The 20,885-nt window shown below is 50.7% G+C and overlaps 1 protein-coding gene across 2 annotated transcripts; it reads left to right on the forward strand.

Annotated features, from left to right (window-relative positions):
* Positions 1-1,647: 1,647 nt before the first annotated feature.
* On the forward strand, positions 1,648-20,849 carry PSTPIP2 (proline-serine-threonine phosphatase interacting protein 2). Of its 2 annotated transcripts, XM_059834152.1 has the most exons (15): positions 1,648-1,680; positions 7,722-7,776; positions 9,532-9,652; positions 11,884-11,961; positions 12,934-12,968; positions 14,368-14,474; positions 15,165-15,227; positions 15,694-15,792; positions 15,970-16,015; positions 16,403-16,482; positions 18,056-18,154; positions 18,692-18,788; positions 19,108-19,189; positions 20,256-20,290; positions 20,800-20,849. In XM_059834152.1, exons 1-15 carry the CDS (start codon positions 1,648-1,650, stop codon positions 20,847-20,849), a joined length of 1,080 nt encoding a protein of 359 aa, XP_059690135.1. The 2 variants fall into 2 exon arrangements, with proteins under 2 accessions (XP_059690135.1, XP_059690137.1); XM_059834154.1 differs by lacking the exon at positions 7,722-7,776 and having other exon boundaries at positions 9,552-9,652.
* Positions 20,850-20,885: the final 36 nt, after the last annotated feature.

The raw sequence follows: 20,885 nt of genomic DNA on the forward strand, positions 1-20,885 counted from the left end.
TGGAGGAGGGCTTCCTGGGGCGTTCCTTTTGTCTTTCAGAATCTTGTTTCTCCTGCAGCGGTGCCTGGGTGTGAAGGAATACTGCAGTGGAGCCTTTTTGCTCTGGCTGCCCTATGTCGCTTGTCCCTTCCAGGACAGCTTTTGCAGCTTGTGACTCTCTTCTTGCACAGTGACTAAGTCTGAGTTGTTTGTTGGTGTTGCTGTGCCATGTTTTATTTACATGCTGCTGTAGTTAGAAAGCACAGAGCTTAGGGCTGTCTTAGTCCAAAATTGCACAGAAATGTATTTGTTTCTGGTAACAGATAAATACTCTAAAGTTCTGATTTCTGCCCTGTTGCTGCTGTGACTTAGGAAGGTGGTAATTTCCTCATTAAAACACCTGAGAAATAGTGGTGATGGTGTGGATTCATGGTGAGGGTTTGTGCCCTCTCCTGGGGGGAGTGTGCACAGGGTCATCCCACTACATCAGCTGAAGAGCTGATTCAGAAAAATCACAGAAAGATCCCAGAAACATGTTATTTCAGCATGGTGTCCTGTGACACCTGCTTGCGGTAACACCCGCTGTCTCTGCAGCTGATGCCAAAGCTGTGACGTGTGGCTGTTGCTGCGGGGCTGATGATGACGGTTGCATACGCTGCCCTGAGCTGCTGTGCCTTCATCCACGCTGCTCCATCCTGCTCCCTTTCGGTCTCACCCCCCTCAGGCTTATCTGCCTGTCCTGAAGAGTGCTCTGCCAGAGCAGTCAGATCAGACGGAGAAAACTTGGAAATTTATTCCAGGATTTCCACTTCGGAGTTTTTTGTGTGCTTGCTGCTGGGCAGATGGCACCACAGCTGACAGATGTTCAGATGAGGTTGCTAAAACCTCTTCAAAGCTGTGACTGAAACCTTTCAGCTCTGAAGCACAGATGTGAAGCTACCTCTGCTCTTGGGGCACCCATGAACACTGAAAGAAAAATCCATACAAACCTGGTTTCTTCACTATAAACCTCAGAAATGTTTTCCAAGTGGCCTCAGGTCACTTAATTAAGTGGAAAATGCCTTTTTTTTTTCATGTTACTGGACTGTTTTAGCTGTCCCCGTGTTAAGGGAGAGGCAGCAGGTTAGGGCAGCGGTTATGATTCAGGTTTTTTGGCACACAGTGTCCTATCTCATCTGCTTTCATCCTTTTTAAGAACCGCTCAGAGGTCGCTCACCAGCCTGGCGTCTCGGGCAGCAGCCCCTCATCAGCTAAGGAGGAGAACGGGACCTGTGTTGTGGAACCTTCCCAAAATGCTCTGGCAACCTCTGGCCAAGCCAGGGCTGCAGGGGCACAGCCGGTCGTGATGCTCACCCTCCGCTCCGTATTTCCTTCGTGAAACCCTGTGGGTCAATCGGGTTTGGCCATCACTAGTGGGTTTCTCCCCACGGTGCAGCGACAAGCGTGCCTCGCGTCCCCCCTCATCTCACCCATCTGCAGCAGCGCGCCCCGCTCCCCCAACCCGCGGAGACTCGGGGGCGCGCAGCGACGATCCACGCAGCGAGTGGGGTGGCTGTCACCGTGCTGCTGGCGGGGGGCGTGGGACTGGGTGGGGTCACCGCGCCACGGGGTGGGACTGGCGAGGTGGCGGCTGCGGCGGAGCGCGGAGGCAGCGGTGGCGGCGGCAGCATGCGGGAGGCACGGTTCAGGGACCACTTCTGGGTGAGAGGGGGTACGGTGGACCGGGGGGGGGGAGCGGGGTGGGACCCAGCCGGACCCCGGGGGGGGTCACCCTTCTCTGGTCAGAGGCAGGCACTGGCTGTCCAAAGAGCCGTGGCTTTGCAACATGCCCTACGCAGCCAAAATACGCCGCAGTGAGCTGCGGCTGCTGTGCTGGAGGGTTTGATAATATTAATCGGTCACCAGTGAACTCCTTGGAGGCACCGTGGCCAAAAAGGGTCCTTTGATGTCAAGCTTATCCCGGACTAGGAGCGAGTCCCTCGGTGTGCCGCTGCCGAGAAAAAGCCACAGTTCGGGGAAAGCCGCAATTTATTCTTTTAAGTCTGAACTGTGCTTTTGGGAATGGAGAAGTGCAGAATAGCCACTTATCTGCTGAGGGGCATCGGCGCTGTGGCTGTTTGGTTCCTCTTGATGTGCGAGTCTTCACTCCAGGTACTGGCAACCAGGAAATAAATAACAAAATTTTGGCTTTCAGGGCTGAAAATCCCTGTGACAGCACTCAGGGTTTCCCAGTCGATGCCTGGGAAGCAGCTCCAGTCTTGCAGGACGGGGCGAAGGTGCGTGGGCCCCGGGAGGAGCGGGCGGCAGGTTTGGGGCTGCTGCGTGTTGTGGAATAAGAGGGGTAAACGCAGGGCGCTGGGCTCACCCAGCTTCATTAGCCTGTTACCTGCCATAGCGCCGTCAAATGTGTAAATCCCATATAGGTATCGAGCCCGGCTTGGAAAATAAAGCCAGCTTTGCATCTGGCAGCTATTTCTCAGCTATTCTCAGCCCAAGAAATTTCCACGGTGCTCCCTTTGCTTTGTAAATGTGCAGGAGGGGAGGGATGCGAGGGTGGTGGCAGCGTCCCCCGGGCTGGGGGGGAATAACCGCGATGCCAGGAGACCTGAGTAGACATGGTTTGTCGTGCTTCGGTGGCACGTTGGACTGAAGAAGTGGTCCTCGCTGCCCGGTTTGTTCCTCTCCTGCTGCGGTGTGGTGCTTTTTGAAGGAGGATCCTGGAGGAGGGGGCTTGGTGGGAGAAAATACCGGGGCAGGAGCTGCCCCAAGCCGAGGAGGAGCCGGGACATTGCATGGGGCGCTCAATCCTGCCTGACCCCCTGTACTGCAAACACGTCTACTGAATCACCACCAGTTCTTGCCGAGCCCAAAACTATTGGTGTTGCCAGGGATTTTGCTTGGCTTTTTCCTTTCCGAACGAAGCCTGTGTGCTTCAACTCCCCCCTGAGCGACGTGCCTGGGGCAGGCAGCTGGGGCGGAGGTTGGACAGGAGCGTGATGGATGTGACTCAGTGGAGAGATCGAGGCCCTGCTGCGGTCGTTTGGCCCATGGAAAAGGCAGGTACCACCCCAAGCAGCCTCCACGCCACGTACCGGTGACTGTGCATCCGCTGCGAGAGCTGGGGAGGGGGGGGGGGATCAAGAGACGGGCAGAAAAGAACTAATTTAGACGAGGTGCAGAGGGCTGCTTGTCTGCTTCAGTTTGCTGTTAAGTGCTGTGAGAGAGCACAAACTTCCTCCTACAATTTTTTCTCTTAAATTACTTCGCGTAAGCCAAAAAGGGAAGGAGAACTCTTCTTTGCCAAAGCAAGTGATTTCGCAGTGGACAGGACAGCCCGATGGGAAAGGGGAGATTTTGGGAGGGGTCCAGGGGAGGGATGCTCCAATTGATGGGACAAAGTCTAAAAAATAACCAACCCCACCGCCCCGAAAAAAAGCTAAGCCGTTTTTGGTATCGCATCTTTCAGCTTTGAAACGCGGCTGGTCGTGAATGGTGACCGCCAAATTTCTTTGTGGGGATAAGCTCCAGCCCGCTCTGCTCCGCTGGGGCGGCGGGGCTGTGCCTCAAGCCTCATCCGGGGACTGATTTAGCTTTAAACCCCGCCAGTTCTGGTTTCTTTGGTGGGATGCGTGTCTATCTTTTCGTGCACTGGAACCTGGCCCCTGCCAAAGTTCATGGCATGACGCTCATGCAGCGCTGCCTTGGGAAAGCACGGTGCGACTTTGCTCTCTGCATTTGAGTTTGCGCACCCTGTTAGGACTTGGCACAAGATGATAAATTCCTTTAAATAAAGGAGTTTGATCTTTTGCATCCTACCGCAGCTCCGGCTCGCTCGGGGGCCGAAGTCCGGAGATACCCTAAGCTGCACGTGAGGGCAGGGAGGACCTTAAACCAGCGTTGCCCCGAATGCCCCCCTTGCATGACGCTCCCTCCCGCAGCCGCCTGCAAAAGAGCTGTGCAAAAATAAAAATACGCCAAAGATCATGGTTGTTTCCTCTTGCCCTGCCCGTAGCGATTGCCGTGAGTTGAGCAAGCGTGGGGTTTTCTTTTCGTTTGGTTTTGCAACCTCTTGTTATTCTTTCACTCTATGAGGTCTCTTCTTTCACTTTAATAATTTTCTTGGTATGTGCCTAGTTCTCCCCAAGCCTGTTCTTGCAGAGTATTTCGGGTAACCCAACAGCAAAGCTTTGGGTCTCATCATTTGGTCCTCACAGGCACCTGTAAAACTATACGGGGAGAAATAGAAATGATGGTAATGCTAAAACACACTTTAAATCTGATCTATTGGCTGGCAGCTCGCAACCTGGAGGGTGGATTCTCGCTCATTTTGCTTTTAATGAGACGAAAGCAATGCTCTGCTCTCTGCCATGTGTTCCAGAGGGCATTAAAAGGAAGCATTCGGTAAAACATTAAAACAATGCGCAAATGATGCTAAAGCCTGCGAACTGCTGACTCGCACCGAGGTTGGTCCGGTCAAGAGATTTTTTTAAAATAAGACTTAGGTACCTAAATCTTTTAGGCACTCTCAAATATTTGTCACGCCAAGAAAAAGTGATGCTGCTAAAACGATCCATGGCTCAGGCAAGTCATCTGCAGTAAAAGCTGCACTGACATTATTTAATTTTCTAACAAAGCATACGGCAAAGCATCTGAAAACGCTTATTCCCCCCCTGCAACGCATAGGAAAGAGCTATTGCGTCTCTTTGCAATGGCAGAAACGAAGCTTGGGGGAAAAGAAATGCTTTGGCCCTCGCTACAGAGCAGGGGAGCACCGGTGTCTGCAAAGGAACCGCTGCCACGGGTTATGGACGGTATTTTGTCAATGCTGCGACTGGCTTTATTTCTTCTTCTTTGCCATGGGGTTTTTTTTAGCTTCGTGTGGTTGGTCGGGGATAAACTCCTTTTTTTCTGCGTCCCTGCTGTCGGGGGACGGGGGGGGCTGCCAGCTCCGGGCTCCTGGGTTCATTCCCCGGCTGCTGACTCGCGACGTGATGCTGGCTGGGGCGTTTCACTTCCCCTTACCCCTGCTTGTCTTTCTCTGAACGGGGCCTGGCTTGGCAGAGTTTATCAGCAGCGTTATGAAATCCTCAGGTTGTCGTTTGAAAGGAACAAGGTGGGGTTTGTGGGCAGAAGTAATTGCATCGAGGCGGGATGGTCCATTGCTTTCTGCCTCGCTGGGATGAGCGGGGGAGATGTGTTGGCACAGGGAGGAGGAAACTTCAAATGAAAAACTATTAATCAGAAACCTGCTTTTCGCAGGATGCTGTTCTCAGGTGGGGGAATTTGCGGCGAGTCATTTTCCTCCCTGCGATGAGTTTTGTCTGTCCTGATGGGCCCACCTGGTTATGGGATGGGGAGAACTGTAGCCTCTTGCAGCATCTCCTGCTCTCCTCACCCTGCTCCCTGCAGGCACCAGCGCAAGCATTTTTCTTGGTCTCAGCAACCTCCGCAGGACTGTATTGACTGTAAGCAAGAATAGCAAAGCCATTTATTGTTGCATGGTGTTTCCGACTGCTAAAATAAACATCCAGCTTCTGCTGCGATTCTCTAAGCAGATAAGGTTGAGGAGAGATACTAAGAGCTCTGCATAAATAAAGATCTTTCAAGAGATGGTCCGTGAGCAGTGCAGCGCCCCAAACCTTTCATTTTCAGGAAGGTTGGGACAGACTGCTGGAGGGCAGGAAGGCTCTGCAGAGGGATCTGGACAGGCTGGATCGATGGGCCCAGGCCAATTGTATGAGGTTCAACAAGGCCAAGTGCCGGGTCCTGCACTTTGGTCACAACAACCCCATGCAACGCTACAGGCTTGGGGACGAGTGGCTGGAAAGCTGCCCCGCAGAAAAGGACCTGTGGGTGTTGATTGACAGCCGGCTGAAGATGAGCCAGCAGTGTGCCCAGGTGGCCAAGAAGGCCAACGCCATCCTGGCCTGTGTCAGAAACAGTGTGGCAGCAGGAGCAGGGAGGTGATCGTGCCCCTGTACTCAGCTCTGGTGAGGCCGCACCTCGAATGCTGTGTTCAGTTTTGGGCCCCTCCCTACAAGAAGGACATTGAGGTGCTGGAGTGTGTCCAGAGAAGGGCGACGAAGCTGGTGAGGGGTCTGGAGCACAAGTCTGATGAGGAGCGGCTGAGGGAACTGGGGTTGTTCAGTCTGGAGAAGAGGAGGCTGAGGGGAGACCTCATCGCTCTCTACAACTACCTGAAAGGGGGTTGTGGTGAGGTGGGTGTTGGTCTCTTCTCCCAAGTGACAAGTGACAGGACGAGAGAAAATGGCCTCAAGTTGCGCCAGGGGAGGTTTAGATTGGATATTAGGAAAAATTTCTTCACTGAAATGGTTATCAAGCACTGGAACAGGCTGCCCAGGGAAGCGGTTGAGTCACCATCCCTGGAGGTATTTAAAAGACATGTGGGTGAGGCGCTTGGGGACATGGTTTAGTGGTGGACTTGGTAGTGTTAGATTAATGGTTGGACTCAATGATCTGAAAGGTCTTTTCCAACCTAAATGATTCTATGAGTCTATGATTCTTCCATGCCATTGGCTTCATAGGGTGTGTGTCTGGAGTGGGTTTTCCATGTAAAGTGGGGCAGAAGATGGAAATGTCAAGCTCAGCAGCTTTCATTTCAGCTGTGACTCACGCAAGGTCATAACGTGACTTCAGATCCCCACTGGAGCATTTTAACCCTTCTTTTGGCTAGATGTGCAAACAAAACCCAAAGCATCACAACAAGTACACGAAGTCCTTCTCCTCATCGAGTCCATTAGGAGAATGGCACAAACCTGGGTAGTAGATTGGGAAGGGAGGGGCACGTCCTGCTGAGCCCCGTGGGCTTGGGAAACATCAGCTGCTGCTTTGTCACCTTGAAATCATCAGTTTGTAGTTTCCATGGGCTGTCCTCTAAATAGCACACGGGCTCAGAGCTCTGCCCAGTGGGGAGGACCAGGACAGCCACGTGCTGCGGGGTGGGAGGAGAGATGCTCGTCCTCCCGCATCCCTCTGGTTGGGGAGAGCTTCATGCAACTCCCCATTCTCCATAGCTGTCTTTGGCTTAGTTTATTATGTTTCTGAATCTTGTCCTCTGCGCCCATGGCTCTGTGCTCGCTGCGTTGCCCTTCCTCTTTCATTGCTCCCTGCCAGCCCTGCCTTTGGGACATCCCACAGGCAGGCACGCTGGTCCTTTTTATTATTTCCATGCCAACATCTGCCCGGAAGAGTTCTGCAAAGGCTGGTTCCACAGCATACAACCCTGCCCAGCTCCTTCTGGGCCAGGAGCTCCTCCTGCCTGGAATCAGCTCTTTCGGAAACCTGCACCGTCTCTGTTACCTCCCATGTTCCGTATAACACCTTGCATTGTGAGGTCTAGTCCAGCCTTGGGTGCTTAGGAAATGCATACGTGCTGGAATTAAATCCTTCTACTGGAGGAGGAAGAATGATAAAATAAAGAGCTTAGTGCACATTTTTGATGGATGCTCCCAATTTTTCCCCTGGGGCTTCTGCCTGGCGCAGCGAGCCCAAGTGTCCCAGGCGGCAGAGCGGGATGCAGGAGCCTTCGGGTGCCCCCTGACACACAGCGATATGGGTCTGACCGCCCCGTCCCGCCCGGGCTTGCAGCGACCGACAGTTGTTCTCCGCATCCATTTTATTTCCTTTGAAACCGGGGATAGGAAGTCAAGTTAGAACGTTCCTGCGTTTTGCAACTGTCGTGAAGACAGACTTCAGGGCAAGTGTGTTTCCTTTTTTCACAGACCCGATTAGCAAAGACACGACATAAACTTAGAACTGGTTGTGGGTACATGAGTAATAAGCTCATTTTGGAGGGATGTTTGTGCTTTGTAAAGAAACAGAAACTGTTTTGGTTTCTGCTTAGGTCCTGCTCCACAGTCCTCTCTTCCCGTGCATGCCACGGATGGAGCAAAGCTGATCTGGGATACCCGGGGATTTCCTGCAGGTCCCACTCCCCTAGATCTCCGCTTCACTTCTTGCTTTCTGGCCACTGATGTGGAAGTCCTTGACTCCTCAGGGAAGTCCACAGATTAAATCCTTCATTTATCACAAATACCAGCCCTGTTCCTCCTTATTTCTTGCGCCGGGTACAAAGTCCTGAGAAATCGCCCGCTCTGCCGCCCACACTTTCACGCCAGTTCTCTGTGTACTCTCACTCTGGCTTCAAACCATTTCCTGAATCTCTCCATCCTGCCATTATTCCTCTTCAAGCTTCTTAATAACTCTTTGCGGCTTCTGCTTCCTTTCCCTGAGTTTCATATCGGCGCCAGCCATTGCTTCCTTTCTGCAGCCTCTTTCCCTATATTTTTTGCTCCCATACGTCCTGTCCCATGCAACACCGACTGGTCCTCTTTGCAGAAGATGACAGGTAGCACCTTCTGCTCAGCTTCCTGCATCTGCTTCAGGCTTCTTCCAGAGAAGGAGAGCTCATGGTCAGAGCACCTCTTTGTATTACCATAGCACTTAGGAGCCCTGCTCTTGGCCCAGGTCTCCAGGGTGGTAAATCCTCAACAGTCATAGGGCAAAAATCCATTTTTTGTCCTAAGGTGCTTCCAGGCATGGGTATGAGGAAAGAATGGGGTAGAGTTAGTCAACCTTCGTCCTAGCCCACCTACATCATTGCTGCATGTATCTATCTTTTTTTTTTTTAAATAAGCATGACTACAATACGTGTTTTTAAGAAGTAATTTGAAGGAAAGCACTGATCCTTCAGAAGTCTATGGGAAGTGTGAGTGGCACTGCGGGGCTGAGAACCTTGGGTTGGAAGATGGGACTTGGCCTTGTGGGTGGTGGAGGCAGGACCTGTCCATGGCTGTGATGTTTTGGGGGAAGTGAAGAAGCTAGCCCTGTGTGATGTGTTGGAGGGCATACAGCAGTGGTGGGGGATGATGTGGTACTTAGGGAAATGATCTTTGCAGTGGTGTTTTGAATTGATGTGTGGGATGGTGTTGCTTTTTGCAAGGACAAAGAGAAGGCTGTTGCAGCAGCAGACATTGGGTGCATCAATACATTATTGTGAGGGCAGCAAGAGAAGCCCATAGCTCAGCAATCCTGTGCAGAAAGGTCTGATAGATTCACCTCCAGCCCAGATGAAGGCTCCTACAGCCTACAGATGTGAGGGTGATGCCCAGAATAGTGCAAGTCAATGCCAATGAAGATCCACCTCCACATCTGCAGAAACTAGCAGGAGCAGTAGTAAGATGGGCTCTATCTAGAGACTTGGAGGGGTTTTAGTGTTTGATTTCATTAAGTTAGAGCTGACAGCTAAGCTCCTAGGAGGAGATGTCATATGCCATGGGGCCAGCTGTGCTTAGGCCAGGGGGGAGCCATAGGATGTGGTAGGACTGAGCTCTTCTGTTTTCTGAAAGTCACGGAAGTGCCTTGTCCCAACTTGCCAGCATTGTTCTCATTCTGGAGCCTCTCCCACACCTAAAAGAAAAAGATCTTATTTCATAAAGAGGCACTTGCACACTTGCTCCCAGCTGAGCTGTCGCTTGTGCAAATGCCGCTGGAGGTGGCAGTGTCCATGGACTGCACTGACGGGGATGTGACTCCTGTTCTTGTGTTCTCAGAGTACGGATCTGACGAGCACAGTTGGCTACGACAGCATCATTCAACATCTGAATGATGGCAGGAAGAACTGCAAAGAGTTTGAAGACTTTTTGAAGGAAAGGTATGGAGCTGCCTCTGAAAATGGGTTGGGTTGAACCTGGGAAGTGAGGTGGTGGCACCACTTCTACTCCTTGTATTCCCAGTTTGGTTTCTGTTGCATTTAACTGTCCACTATGTTAAAACACCTTTGATTTCTGACTGATGAGGAACTTGTTTACTTACACTGTCCTTTCCTTGCACAGCTGGTGCTGTGGTATGAAGTCCATGCCCAGGAATCCTCAGCTGCGTGGCAGCAATGATGCCCAGGGCTTGATGCTCACATTTTGAACTGTCTGTTAAAAAGAAAGAGGAATCAGGAGCAGTTTAATAATTCAGTCTTACATGTTGCCAGACATCTGTACTGATGTGTTTGCAGCTGTTGGTGGCCTGCCCAGGCCACATGCTCTCCCATGAAGTTCACCTTGCAGTTCAGCTTGCAGAAGATCAGGTGAAGACCTTGGCATAGGAGAGGCATGGCTTTGTCCTGAATTTTTCTTTGTACATTATGGACAGCCCACAGATTTTATGTTAAAAAGAAGTAGTAGCATTAGATACTGCATTTATTAATCAGAGGATACGACCTAAGTAGAAGTTCTGTGGCTACAAAGGCACAACTGAGATGGCCTGGCCATGTATTTTGACTTTATGGTTCACCTGGTTAGCAATGGCTAAATACAAAGAGTGTTGTAGAACAACCCTGAATTAATGTAGTTTTGGTATTGAGAACTGAACAAACCTCTGAATACAAGACTTTGTACAAAACAGCCTGGAACAAATGTAATGGGGATGAAGAGGAGGACAACCTGCAGTTACAAGTGTCTAATGCACCTGCATCTGTCTAGGCTGTAATCCCATGTTCCAGGAAAATTTGGGCTTTCCAGCTGCCCGAGCAACCACCCGCTGAACACTGAGAACCATGTCCCACTCATCCGTGACAATGGAAAGAGTGCAAAAATCCTCCTCCACACCCTGTGCCCTGTTCCTCTTTGCTGTTGAAGGAGGTATAGGTTCCCACCGACGCGTCTAGCCAGGAGGAGATTAGAGGCTGGACCTGAACTTGCTACTGGCACCCCTCTCTAAACATGGCCCAGTTCTCCATGTACAGCATGGCTGTTACATGGTCCCAGCCATGGAGAACATGCCTGTTGGATTTGATGCTTTGTCTCAAAAGGAAGTTCATGGGACTATTGTTAGATAGAGGAAAAAAATCAGTTTATAATCTTTTTTTTTTCCATTTCCCTACATGCTTTTGGAGGTTTTAAAGAGTTAAGTTGGATGAACCCTGCTGCCAAACTCCAGAAATCAACAACATAGGCATCTGCATCTGCATTGGAGATACAGGCATTTTAGGAAGCTCTTTATTTTATCCAGTAGACCTTCTAGTGCAAGCCTCTACCAGTACTTGTTTTTCTCCACCGACTGCAGACAGCTCATCCAGCTTGCCCAGATGGAGATATCTACATTTGACCAACCAAGTCCAGCCCTGGTTGTCTGTACAGATTTCAAAGCAACTGCAGAAGGCTGGTTGATCTTAGACTGCAACACGTAGGCTTTCTTTTCCCTCGCCTCTTCCAAGAGGGGAGGACAATACAGTCTCTCAAAGGTGTTATGTTACCTCGCAAGATGTAGCCTCTCCTTCAGGTGTTCTCTCTCAGGACCAGAGGTGGGCAGGAGAGAGTACCTATTGCCTCGTTTTAAAAAGTCCTGAAGAGCTGAAATGGCCCAACTGAGCTTTGGGGTGCGTGTATGGTGGCTGAGCGGTCTTTGAGGTGCCTACTCCCTTCTGTCACATTTGGTTTAAATAAGCCAAATCAGATTCAAAAGTACTTTGTGCGGACGGACCGACGGACACTGATGGCCGAGATGCAGAAAACGTGTAATCACACGAGCCTTATTCCCGTAGGAAACTGAGCCGTGAAGTGCTCAGGTGACTCACCTGGCTGCATCTAGCCACCAGCTGCACTGGCTGCTTAGTCCTCCGTCTCCTGCGGAGGTGATCCTTGCACCCATCGGCCATGGGGAGATGGGGAGAGCAACGCATCGGGACCACAGACACCGCAAAACAAAGTGTTTTCACTAGAAAGGCTGTTGGGTAACTGCAAAGAACAATCTTCCTTCAGCCGGCCATCCACAGTTGGTTTGCAGCAGGTCAGCAGATAGGCAGGGTGTTAAGAGTGGGTCTTGGCCTCTGCTGCAAACAAGTATCAGTTTCTGAAATGAGAACTTCCTCTCATTTCTCTCTTTCCTCAACAGGGCAATTATAGAAGAAAAATATGGCAAAGAGCTCATTAACTTGTCGAAGAAGAAGCCCTGTGGGCAGACGGAGCTGAAGTAAGTTCACAGTCCTCTGTGTGTTTTTCTTTTATGGGTGTCCTTACTTGGAGCAATGAAGGAGAAGGAGAAGGAGAAGGAGAAGGAGAAGGAGAAGGAGAAGGAGAAGGAGAAGGAAGGAGGTTGTGAGAGACAAAACAGTGTCGAAATGTGATTGGGACGCTACCAGAAGATGATCTGGAATCAGTCTTGTGAATGAACGGTGCTCATTTGGGTTGGCCTTTGCCAAGAAATGAGTTGGACTCCAAGTTACCACCAGCTGTAGACTAACCAAAGCATCGTAGACGCTCAGGCGGGATGTGGGTTCAGCAGAGGGCTGAGGACCATGAGACCATGGGTTCGTTCCTGACTGGTTTTGTGGCCAGAGGGAAGTACAGGTACTTCCTTGACTCAAACCATGCAAATCTTCAAAGCCCAGCATGTTACCACCCTGCAGGGGTGCTGTGACCGCTGTGGTTGGCTCCATGAGTGGTTCTCCATTTCCCCAGTGACCATTGGCACCTTCTGCTTCCTGCTTTGTTTCTGTACTTTATACATGCCCGGTCTGATATTCTCTGATCATTTATTTACAGTTTTATATTGAGGCCTCACATAAAATGTTTCTGAAATCTTTATTGTACAATATTAATAGGGAGAAAAGTTCTCTACTTTTCCAACCACTGGCCAATGCTCCATGTAGAAGGTGTTCATATGTCCCAAAAGATACTTTTAGGAGGTTGCCTGAAACATTTATCACAAAAGTCAGGATTTTTAATAACATCCAATGTTCAGAAAGATGTAAAGTAGATCTCAAACCAAGTGAGCTGTGTTCTACTCGCCGAGAGGGAAAAAGCTGAAGGTGTGAAGAGGGTAAATAAACCTTCTTCGAGCTGATTTGGCCGATGTCGAGTGAGTTTGGGAGAGGTGCTCTGCCGATGCCTGCACTTGGCCGTGCCTCCCCACTCTTTTTAATGTTGTACCTGTGTTTTTCAGCACGCTGAAGAGATCCCTGGATGTTTTCAAGCAACGTAAGTAATTCTTCGTGTTTGTCAGGACACTTGGCAGCGCCAAAGCCTGCAGGCAACTGCTTGGGAAGAAAATAGCAGAGAGACCACTAAACCTGTGCGATGCTGGGGTCAGGCACAGGCTGTCCTCCTGGCACGGCTCATCCCAGTCCGCAGGGTTTGGGACCAACTGCTCCAGGGCACGGGTGGGAGAGGGGACCCACAGGGCATCCTTTTGGGGATCTCTTGGGCTTTAGGGGCTGGCTGCAGCTCAGAGGTCATGCTTGCGTTGTACATCAGAAGCTGTGCACGGCTCTGCCCTCCCAGCAGCTGACTAATAGCTGCAGGTTTGAAACAGCTCTGGGGCTTGAATCGTGAGCTACAGTTTGGCTTAGCTCCCTTGATGAGCTTGCTGGTGCGGTGTTTTGTGGTATGGCTGCTCGCCTTCAGTGCGATGAGCCCGAGATTTTTTTCGATTAGTTTTTCTGTGCCTGCTGTGGTTTAACCCCAACCGGCAACTAAGCCCCACACAGCCGCTCGCTCACTCCCCCCAGGTGGGATGGGGGAGAGAATCGGAAGAGTAACAGTGAGAGAACTCATGGGTTGAGACAAAGGCAGTTTAATAGGTAAAGCAAAGGCCGTGCACGCCAACAAAGCAAAACAAGGAATTCGTTCACTGCTTCCCATGGGCAGGCAGGAGTTCAGCCGTCTCCAGGAAAGCAGGGCTCCGTCACGCGTAACGGTTACTTGGGAAGACGAATGCCATCACTCTGAATGTCCCCCCTTCCTTCTTCCCCCAGCTTTATATGCTGAGCATGACATCAAATGGTCTGGAATATCCCTTTGGTCAGTTGGGGTCAGCTGTCCCGGCTGTGTCCCCTCCCAACTTCTTGTGCACCCCCAGCCTACTCGCTGGTGGTGAGAAGCAGAAAAGGCCTTGACTCTGTGTAAGCACTGCTCAGCAGTAACTAAAACACCCCTGTGCATCAACACTGTTTCCAGCACAAATCCAAAACTCAGCCCCATACCAGCTACTGTGAAGAAAATTAACTCTACCCCAGCCCAAACCAGCACAGTGGTTGTGCGCTGGCCTGGGGCAACGCTTTCTTCAGACAGCTCCTTCAGGCTGCGATGTGTGGAAACATGCCCGAATTCACCCGGATGAGGGGGAGATGTGGCTGCTCATTTGAATAACTTCTCTTCATAGGAGTTTTCTTAAACTGAAGGGCAGGCCCCAGCAGGACTGATCCTGAATAGCTCCTCACATAGGCAAGCGCTGCTTGGAGGCTGCTTCAAAAGTTCTGCAAGGGGATGTATGATGTGGGGTCTCGGGGTCAGTCTGATGTCAGCTACAACAGTTGACTTGAGCAACAGAGTCTTTTTAGGAATATACATATATATCTTTAATTTTTTTTCTTTGCAGAGATAGACAATGTGGGGCAAGGTCACATCCAGCTGGCACAAACCCTTCGGGAGGAAGCAAAGAAAATGGAGGACTTCAGGGAAAAGCAAAAACTGCATCGGAAAAAGGTCAGGCGCCGCGGGAGCACACGCCTTCGCCGCGGGGTGTCGATCCTGCCCCGGCCGGCGGCTCCCGCCGTGCCCCAGCCCCCTCCGTGCCCCCCCGTGCCTGCTGCTGCTGGGAAGTCCTGAGCTCCTTCCTACATGTTGCAACCGTGCTGGTGAACTGTGCGGCAACCTCCGACTTCCTTCTTCTCACTGCTGCGTCTTCTCCTTTGGGCGCCTCTTGGGGCCAACTATGGCAGGGGCTCAGCTCCAGGGATGACAGCCTCAACAGGAATGTTTTTAAAGCATATATACAGTGCCGTATGATCTCCTTAGGGTCTGCTAAAATTGGCAAGCCTTTTAATTTTTTCAGGCTTGAGATTCCTTTGTCTGGAAAATGAGGGAAAACTGCTAGAACCAGGGGCTGGTTGGGACCTAGCAGAGGGGAGTGAGCTTCCCAGTTTTGCCAGACCCTATGGAGGTGATACAGTGCTATATATGGCTAGGATTTCATTTGTAGAGCTCCTTTGCATACACAAGTGGAGGCTTAGATAGGAGCATAAAATACGGGTTTTGTGAAGATGCTGTGGGTGGATGAAGGTCCTTAAACCCATCTCAATCTGGTCTGTGCCTCTTCCTTTCCTAAGCCACATAGTCCGTCCTGGAGGTTTGATGGTCAGTGACATGCTGTCTCTGGGTCTGTTGTCTTCACAGATAGAGCTGATAATGGAGGCGATTCACAAAAACAGGAATTTGCAGTACAAGAAGACCACGGAGGTAAAGCAAACGTGCTGCTGTTTCTTGCCATGTGGGTTAACGCTGCTAACACGCACGTGCACGGCACTGGGGCAGACTTAAATGCAGAGGTCTTCCTCCTCTGCTGCAACTCTCTATGTTGTGTCTGCACGAGCATGGTATGCAGGGTGCGCTCAGAAAAACTGAAAAGTGCAGCAGGGACATGGCTGGTGGTAGCCTTGCAGGGTTGGATATGAGTGATTTAGATGTCATGGACTCGATTGCCATGAGCTTTTCATTCCAAACAAAGAGCAGCTTGTCTTGTGAGGTTGGTTTTGCCCAAGGAGTAGGGCATCTGGGACCTTGCATGCTGTACTCTGCTCCGCTGGCAGCCTGTGCCCACCTCTTCACTCGTAGGCTGTGCTTTCCTCCAAAGCCTCCCGTGTGAGCTGTATTTGCATCCCATTGCTTGCTGACACGCTCCTGCCCCGTTTGATGGCTCTCCTAGGCCAAGCGGCTCTACGAGCAGCGCTGCAGGGATAAGGACGAGGCGGAACAGGCTGTGCATCGCAACGCAAACCTGGTGACGCAGAAGCAGCAGGAGAAGGTATGGAGAGGCGGGTGGCCGTGGGGCAGAGGGAGAAAGGGGTATCTCTTCTTGCAGCTCTCCTACCCCATGGCTCTTCTCCCAGCTCTGGGTTTCGGGGTGAGACAGGAGGGCTGGTGATGTTGGTGATGCACCAGGGCTCTCCTCTACCTTTCTTCTCTCTCCCATTTTTGGCAGCTGTTCCTGAAGCTGGCTCAGACGAAATCGGCTCTGGAGGACTCTGGTGAGTGTGGAAATGCAGCATTTGGAGGGTAAGGGGAGCGTTTCCCAGGCCAGGGGGTTGTGAAGCCATGGCATGGCTCTTGGGCGAGCTTCAGCTCTTGGGTCAGGCATGGCTCCTCAGAAACACATGCCCAAGATATCGGACGTGGGCACCTGCCCTGGAGAAGCCTGCATGGCCCCACCAAGGCTACTCCCACCATTTCCCCGCGGCAGGACCCTCCGCTTTGCTGTGCAGCTCTGTGTCCCTTTGTAGTGCCCACCCACAGCCAAGCTCATGCATTACTGCTGCTTTCTCCCTGACGTCCACTTCGGACTTCACGCATTACCTTCTAGTGAAGGGGTATTTTTAATTAACATTAATCAGATGACAATGTGATTTCTCTCGCAGACAGAGGTTACCAGCAGAGTGTTACCACACTGGAGAAGATCCGGGAAGAATGGCAGAAAGAGCACATCAAAGCTTGCGAGGTAAATGCCCCGAAATGCCTTCGTGCGGCAACGTGGTCCTCTGGATGTCCACCCCTCGCTGCAGGGGTCAGGGACGGTGCAGATTTGCCTTCTCTGGATTCCCCTGGCAGTGGAGCAGCAGGATGTGCTGCAGCTAACCCTGCGTGTGTCTCACGCTTGGCTTCTGGTTTCAAGTTCCCACTACTTCAAGGTTTCCCCTATTTTTTTCTTTTAATTTTTTCTTTCACCACCTTTTAAAATTGACAGAGTCAATGCATTAAGTAGTGACATTTTTGCCCATTACCCGCCTGCATGTTTGGTGCGGCCATCGTCTTGAACAGTCATGGTCATCGTCACCTCTGCGCACCTGGCGACTCGAGGCCAATATGTGCTGTAACTGCAACACCACCCAGCAGACTCTGAAACTCTGAAAGACTTTAAATGACTTTGCAGCAGAGGCTGGTGACAGGCTGAGGATGCAGGCTGGGTGAAGCCATACCCATGCACCAGGAGCCCTTCGCCTTGTATCTCATGGACCACATGGTAGTGTGGGAACCCCTCCGATGGGTTGTATCAGCTGAAAGCAGACTGTCTCATAGCAAAGTGGTCTAGAAAGGATTTCTAGCATGTGCTGGGGAAGTCCAGAGCTGGTGGTGAGCAGCTGCTCTGCTGCTGACCTGTGTCTTGCAGCTGCCTGTGATCTGTGACCGAGGGATGGACAGAGACTGCAGAAATCCAGGTTTTATCCCAGGTCTGCTGCAAGCTTGGAAAAGGTCTTCCCATCCCCAGCCACATCAATCCCTTCCCAAGCTATTTAATCTCAGGCCTCTATTTTACTTTTTCCTTTTCAAATGGAATTTGCTGTCTGTTTTGTGTGGTGTGGGTTGGTGTCTCAGTGCTCGTGTGCTTTTGGTGTCTGGGGTCTCCAAAAGCCTCTCTGATGGTGGGGCAAGGGAAGCAGTCGTCTCAGTTCCACAGGCGGATCATGTGGAGGTTTTCTTCTCTGTGTGTTGCAAAGGTGTGATGACAAGTCCATGTGTACACTTGGGATTAAAAGTTGTCTTTCATGGAAATGCATAAAGGCATGTGAAATTGAGATAGGTTTCAAAAGACTTTGGTTTAAACCTGCTTGGAAAAGGGCTGGGCAGGAAAGAGGGAGAAGACCAACCAGTCAATGCACCTCTGTTTTCATACATCCCCAGCGCTTTTTTACTGTTCCATACCTGTGGGAGGGAAGGGAGCTGGGTCCGCAGGACCACGGGCTGCCTAGGGAACACGTACTCCCTATAGGAAGGTGGCTTCGTCTCCCCAGAGGTAGTGGTATGCCGGGCGACCCCTTCCACATGGGTCCTGCAGACCTTCCCGAGCTTAACGCTGGTCTTCGAAATACCTGGTTGTGTAGAGGGATGATTTCTCCTCTGGATGAGCTGGAGGACTCGTGGTTTCCATGTTTCCTACAGGGGACCACCACCACCTGCGCCTCGCTGAGGACAGTCATCTTTCTAGTGGCACTTGGGGATGAGAAACATTCAGGATAAAAGAGATTTGCTCTCGTTTTAAAGATGTAAGGGCTGTTTTGTCTGTGTTGTTACAGTTCTTTGAGACTCAGGAGTGTGAGCGGATCAACTACTTTCGCAATGCTCTCTGGATTCATGTCAACCAGCTCTCCCAGAACTGTGTCCAGAATGATGAGGTACATCAAGTGAAAACCTTCATTTTTGTGTTTGGACAGCAAAGCCCGATTTGCTTTTGCTATACACTGAGCTGTGTTATGTCCGAGTTGGGCTGTGGCCTTTGATCGGCCACCAGACACCAGCATGAGTGTGGAGGCAGAAGGTTTTGGCCAGAGCTCTTGCAAATGAGGTTTCCTCTGGGATTCTCATGTTTTCTGAGGGTGGTGAAACACTGGAACAAATTACCCAGTGAGGCTGTAGATTCCCCATCCCTGGAAACATTCCAGGTCAGGTTGGACGGGGCTCTGAGCAACCTGATCTAGTGGAAGATGTCCCTGCTCATTGCAGGGGGGTTGGACTAGATGGCCTTTAAAGGTCCCTTCCAACCTAAACCATCCTGTGATTCTATGATTCTGTGATTTTATGATTCCCCTACCATTGAAGCTTGTGTCCTGGGTGAGCACTGGGCTTTCACACCATATGTGCTAAATGATTGGAAAAAACCCTCTTGTTTTTTGACCTGATGTATAGAAATGCTTTTTATTTCCCTTTTGCAGAAATATGAAGAAATCCGCAAGAGTTTAGAAATGTGCAGCATTGAGAAGGATATTGATTTTTTCGTAAATTTACGCAAAACTGGAAATTTGGCCCCAGGTAAGAGCTCAGTACAATCCCACAAAGTAGTGCTGACTTCCTTGTACTCCTCAGGGAGCTGCTGCTCTGATCACCATCAGTTTGGATGCAAAAAACATTGATTTTGCAACATCCCTCCTTTCATTCACTGGCATGCAGCGCTACTAGTCTCTGCTGCTTATCACCAGCTCCTGAAGATAGTATCCCCTTTCTGTAACTTTGAATTCCCTGATTAGGCATTCTCCCAGAGAGACAAAAGACTTAGCAGCTGAATGTTGATGCTGACAAGTAGTCTATGCTTATAAAAGGTCTGTACTTTACTATTGTTAACTTTTCCTAGCTCCTGTTGTTTATGAAAACTACTATAATACACAGAGAAATGTAACTCCTGTGAGAAGTCCAGTTCCTGTACCTATATCAAGGTAAGGGACATAACATGTACAATTGCAATTGCTATTGCAAATGATGCTCTCCCCCCCAAAAAAAGCGTATTTTGTTGCTTTCAGTCTGTTGGAAGCTTGACTTGGGAGTATTAGAGGAAAATATTTCCCATGCTATGTAGTCCGTCAATCCCCACAGCAGGAGTTATGCCAATCTGCTGCCTATTACAAGCTCTTCAAGGACCCCCCAAAGCCCAGTCAGAGGTTTTTGCTCCCCCTTTTGGGGTCATTTCTCCCTTCTCATGGTTGGAAATCTTATTCTGAAAGTGCTTGTGGTGAGGGTCTGCTCATCTTTTCTTGTACCAAGCCTGTTCCAGAAGTCCTTTGCATGGAGGTGAGGGGCTGCAGTGCTCAGACAGCGGGAAATCAAGGCAGCCTGGGGAATACTGAATTTTATGCCTTGCTCTCTTTGGGAAATATGTGAGCTCCTTTCTAGAGCAGCCTTTGATACCAGAATGAAACCTTCTGGGCTTTCCTGCATGGTTCTTTATGTGGTCTGTCTGTCTGAGGAGAGATGGATCAGTTAAAAGCTTGTGTGGATAGAGGGAGGAACAGCAGAGCCGAATTCACCCCCCCGGGACAGAAGCTGGGCAGGGAGGACAGGGTGAAGGATGCTTCTGCCGGGGGCGGGGGGGGAAAATGAGGATTCAGGGTTAAAGACTGCTCCTAAATATGAGTGTGCCTCTTTGGCTGACACGTCAGGAGAGGAGTCATGGCCAATTATGGCTTCCTGATGTCTCACTCTGAGCAAAGGCATGTAAAAAGGCATGCCCTGGGGCCCACTCGTGAATGTTTCCCCAACTTGGTGCTTTTTGGTTACTTTTTCCTCTCTCCCACTGTATCAGCTTCAATTCCCGTGTTTGCCAAGCAGGCTGTCGGTGGTGAGCCCACCATGACATGCCTTGGTACCAGGTCTCCCTAAAGCCTGGCTTGGCCAAACCTCTTGCCCTCCCACCAGCTCTGGGAGGGCAGTCGGGGAGCGCAGAGCCAGGGCAAGGGGAGTCCCATAGCCATGCACATCCTCAGCTCTGCGTTTCCTTCTGTGCAGGAGGGGACCTCTACCCACCCCGACCAGCGCTCCAGGTGAGTTATTTGCTTTATGGGGTTTCTGGCCCCGCAGAGGAACTCTCTGCTTTTACTCTTCCCTGTCAGATCACGAGCGTTAGCTCTCTAACTGGATTGCTTTAGGTGAAGCTCCTGCTCTAAGTCCGGTCCCCACTGAAAGATGCTGGGAAGTTGGGCGCTGACTCTGGAGGCAAGGAGAAGTTCTGATCAAAGCCCTGCGTGTAGGCATTTCTAAAGCTTAAGGGTGTCTAAGCTTGGGATCCCACCAGTCTCTGCAGTTTGGGCCTTTCTCTGCTTCAGCAGCACGAGCTGTATCATTCCTAGTGCCACTTCAGTGATGGGATACTGCAGCGGGACTCAGTAAAATGAGGTCCTGCTTTGGCTCTTGGGCAAATCAAGTCATCTCTCTGAGCCTCACTCACCCTTGCCTCCCATCCCTTTAACACGGGTGGCCAGTGCATGGTGTTTCTGTCCTGCGTAAAGTCTCGTAATGAGCACTTCTAATTTTTTTGTGCTCTGTGTTTCAGGCGAGCCTGATTACGCCACAGTTGATGGCTACAGCTTGATACATCACTAATAGCCACAGTAAGTACTCACATTTGATGAAGAAGAT

Source organism: Gavia stellata, chromosome Z (genome assembly GCF_030936135.1).
Source record: "Gavia stellata isolate bGavSte3 chromosome Z, bGavSte3.hap2, whole genome shotgun sequence".
Taxonomy (NCBI): Eukaryota; Metazoa; Chordata; class Aves; order Gaviiformes; family Gaviidae; genus Gavia; species Gavia stellata.

Bases quoted from the DNA above. Each gene is read 5' to 3' on its own strand.
- PSTPIP2 (XM_059834152.1), top strand. From the start codon at position 1,648: ATGCGGGAGGCACGGTTCAGGGACCACTTCTGG. The intron at 15,793-15,969 runs GTATGGAGAGGC...CATTTTTGGCAG, and splicing joins CGCAGAAGCAGCAGGAGAAG to CTGTTCCTGAAGCTGGCTCA. The intron at 16,483-18,055 runs GTAAATGCCCCG...GTGTTGTTACAG, and splicing joins AGCACATCAAAGCTTGCGAG to TTCTTTGAGACTCAGGAGTG.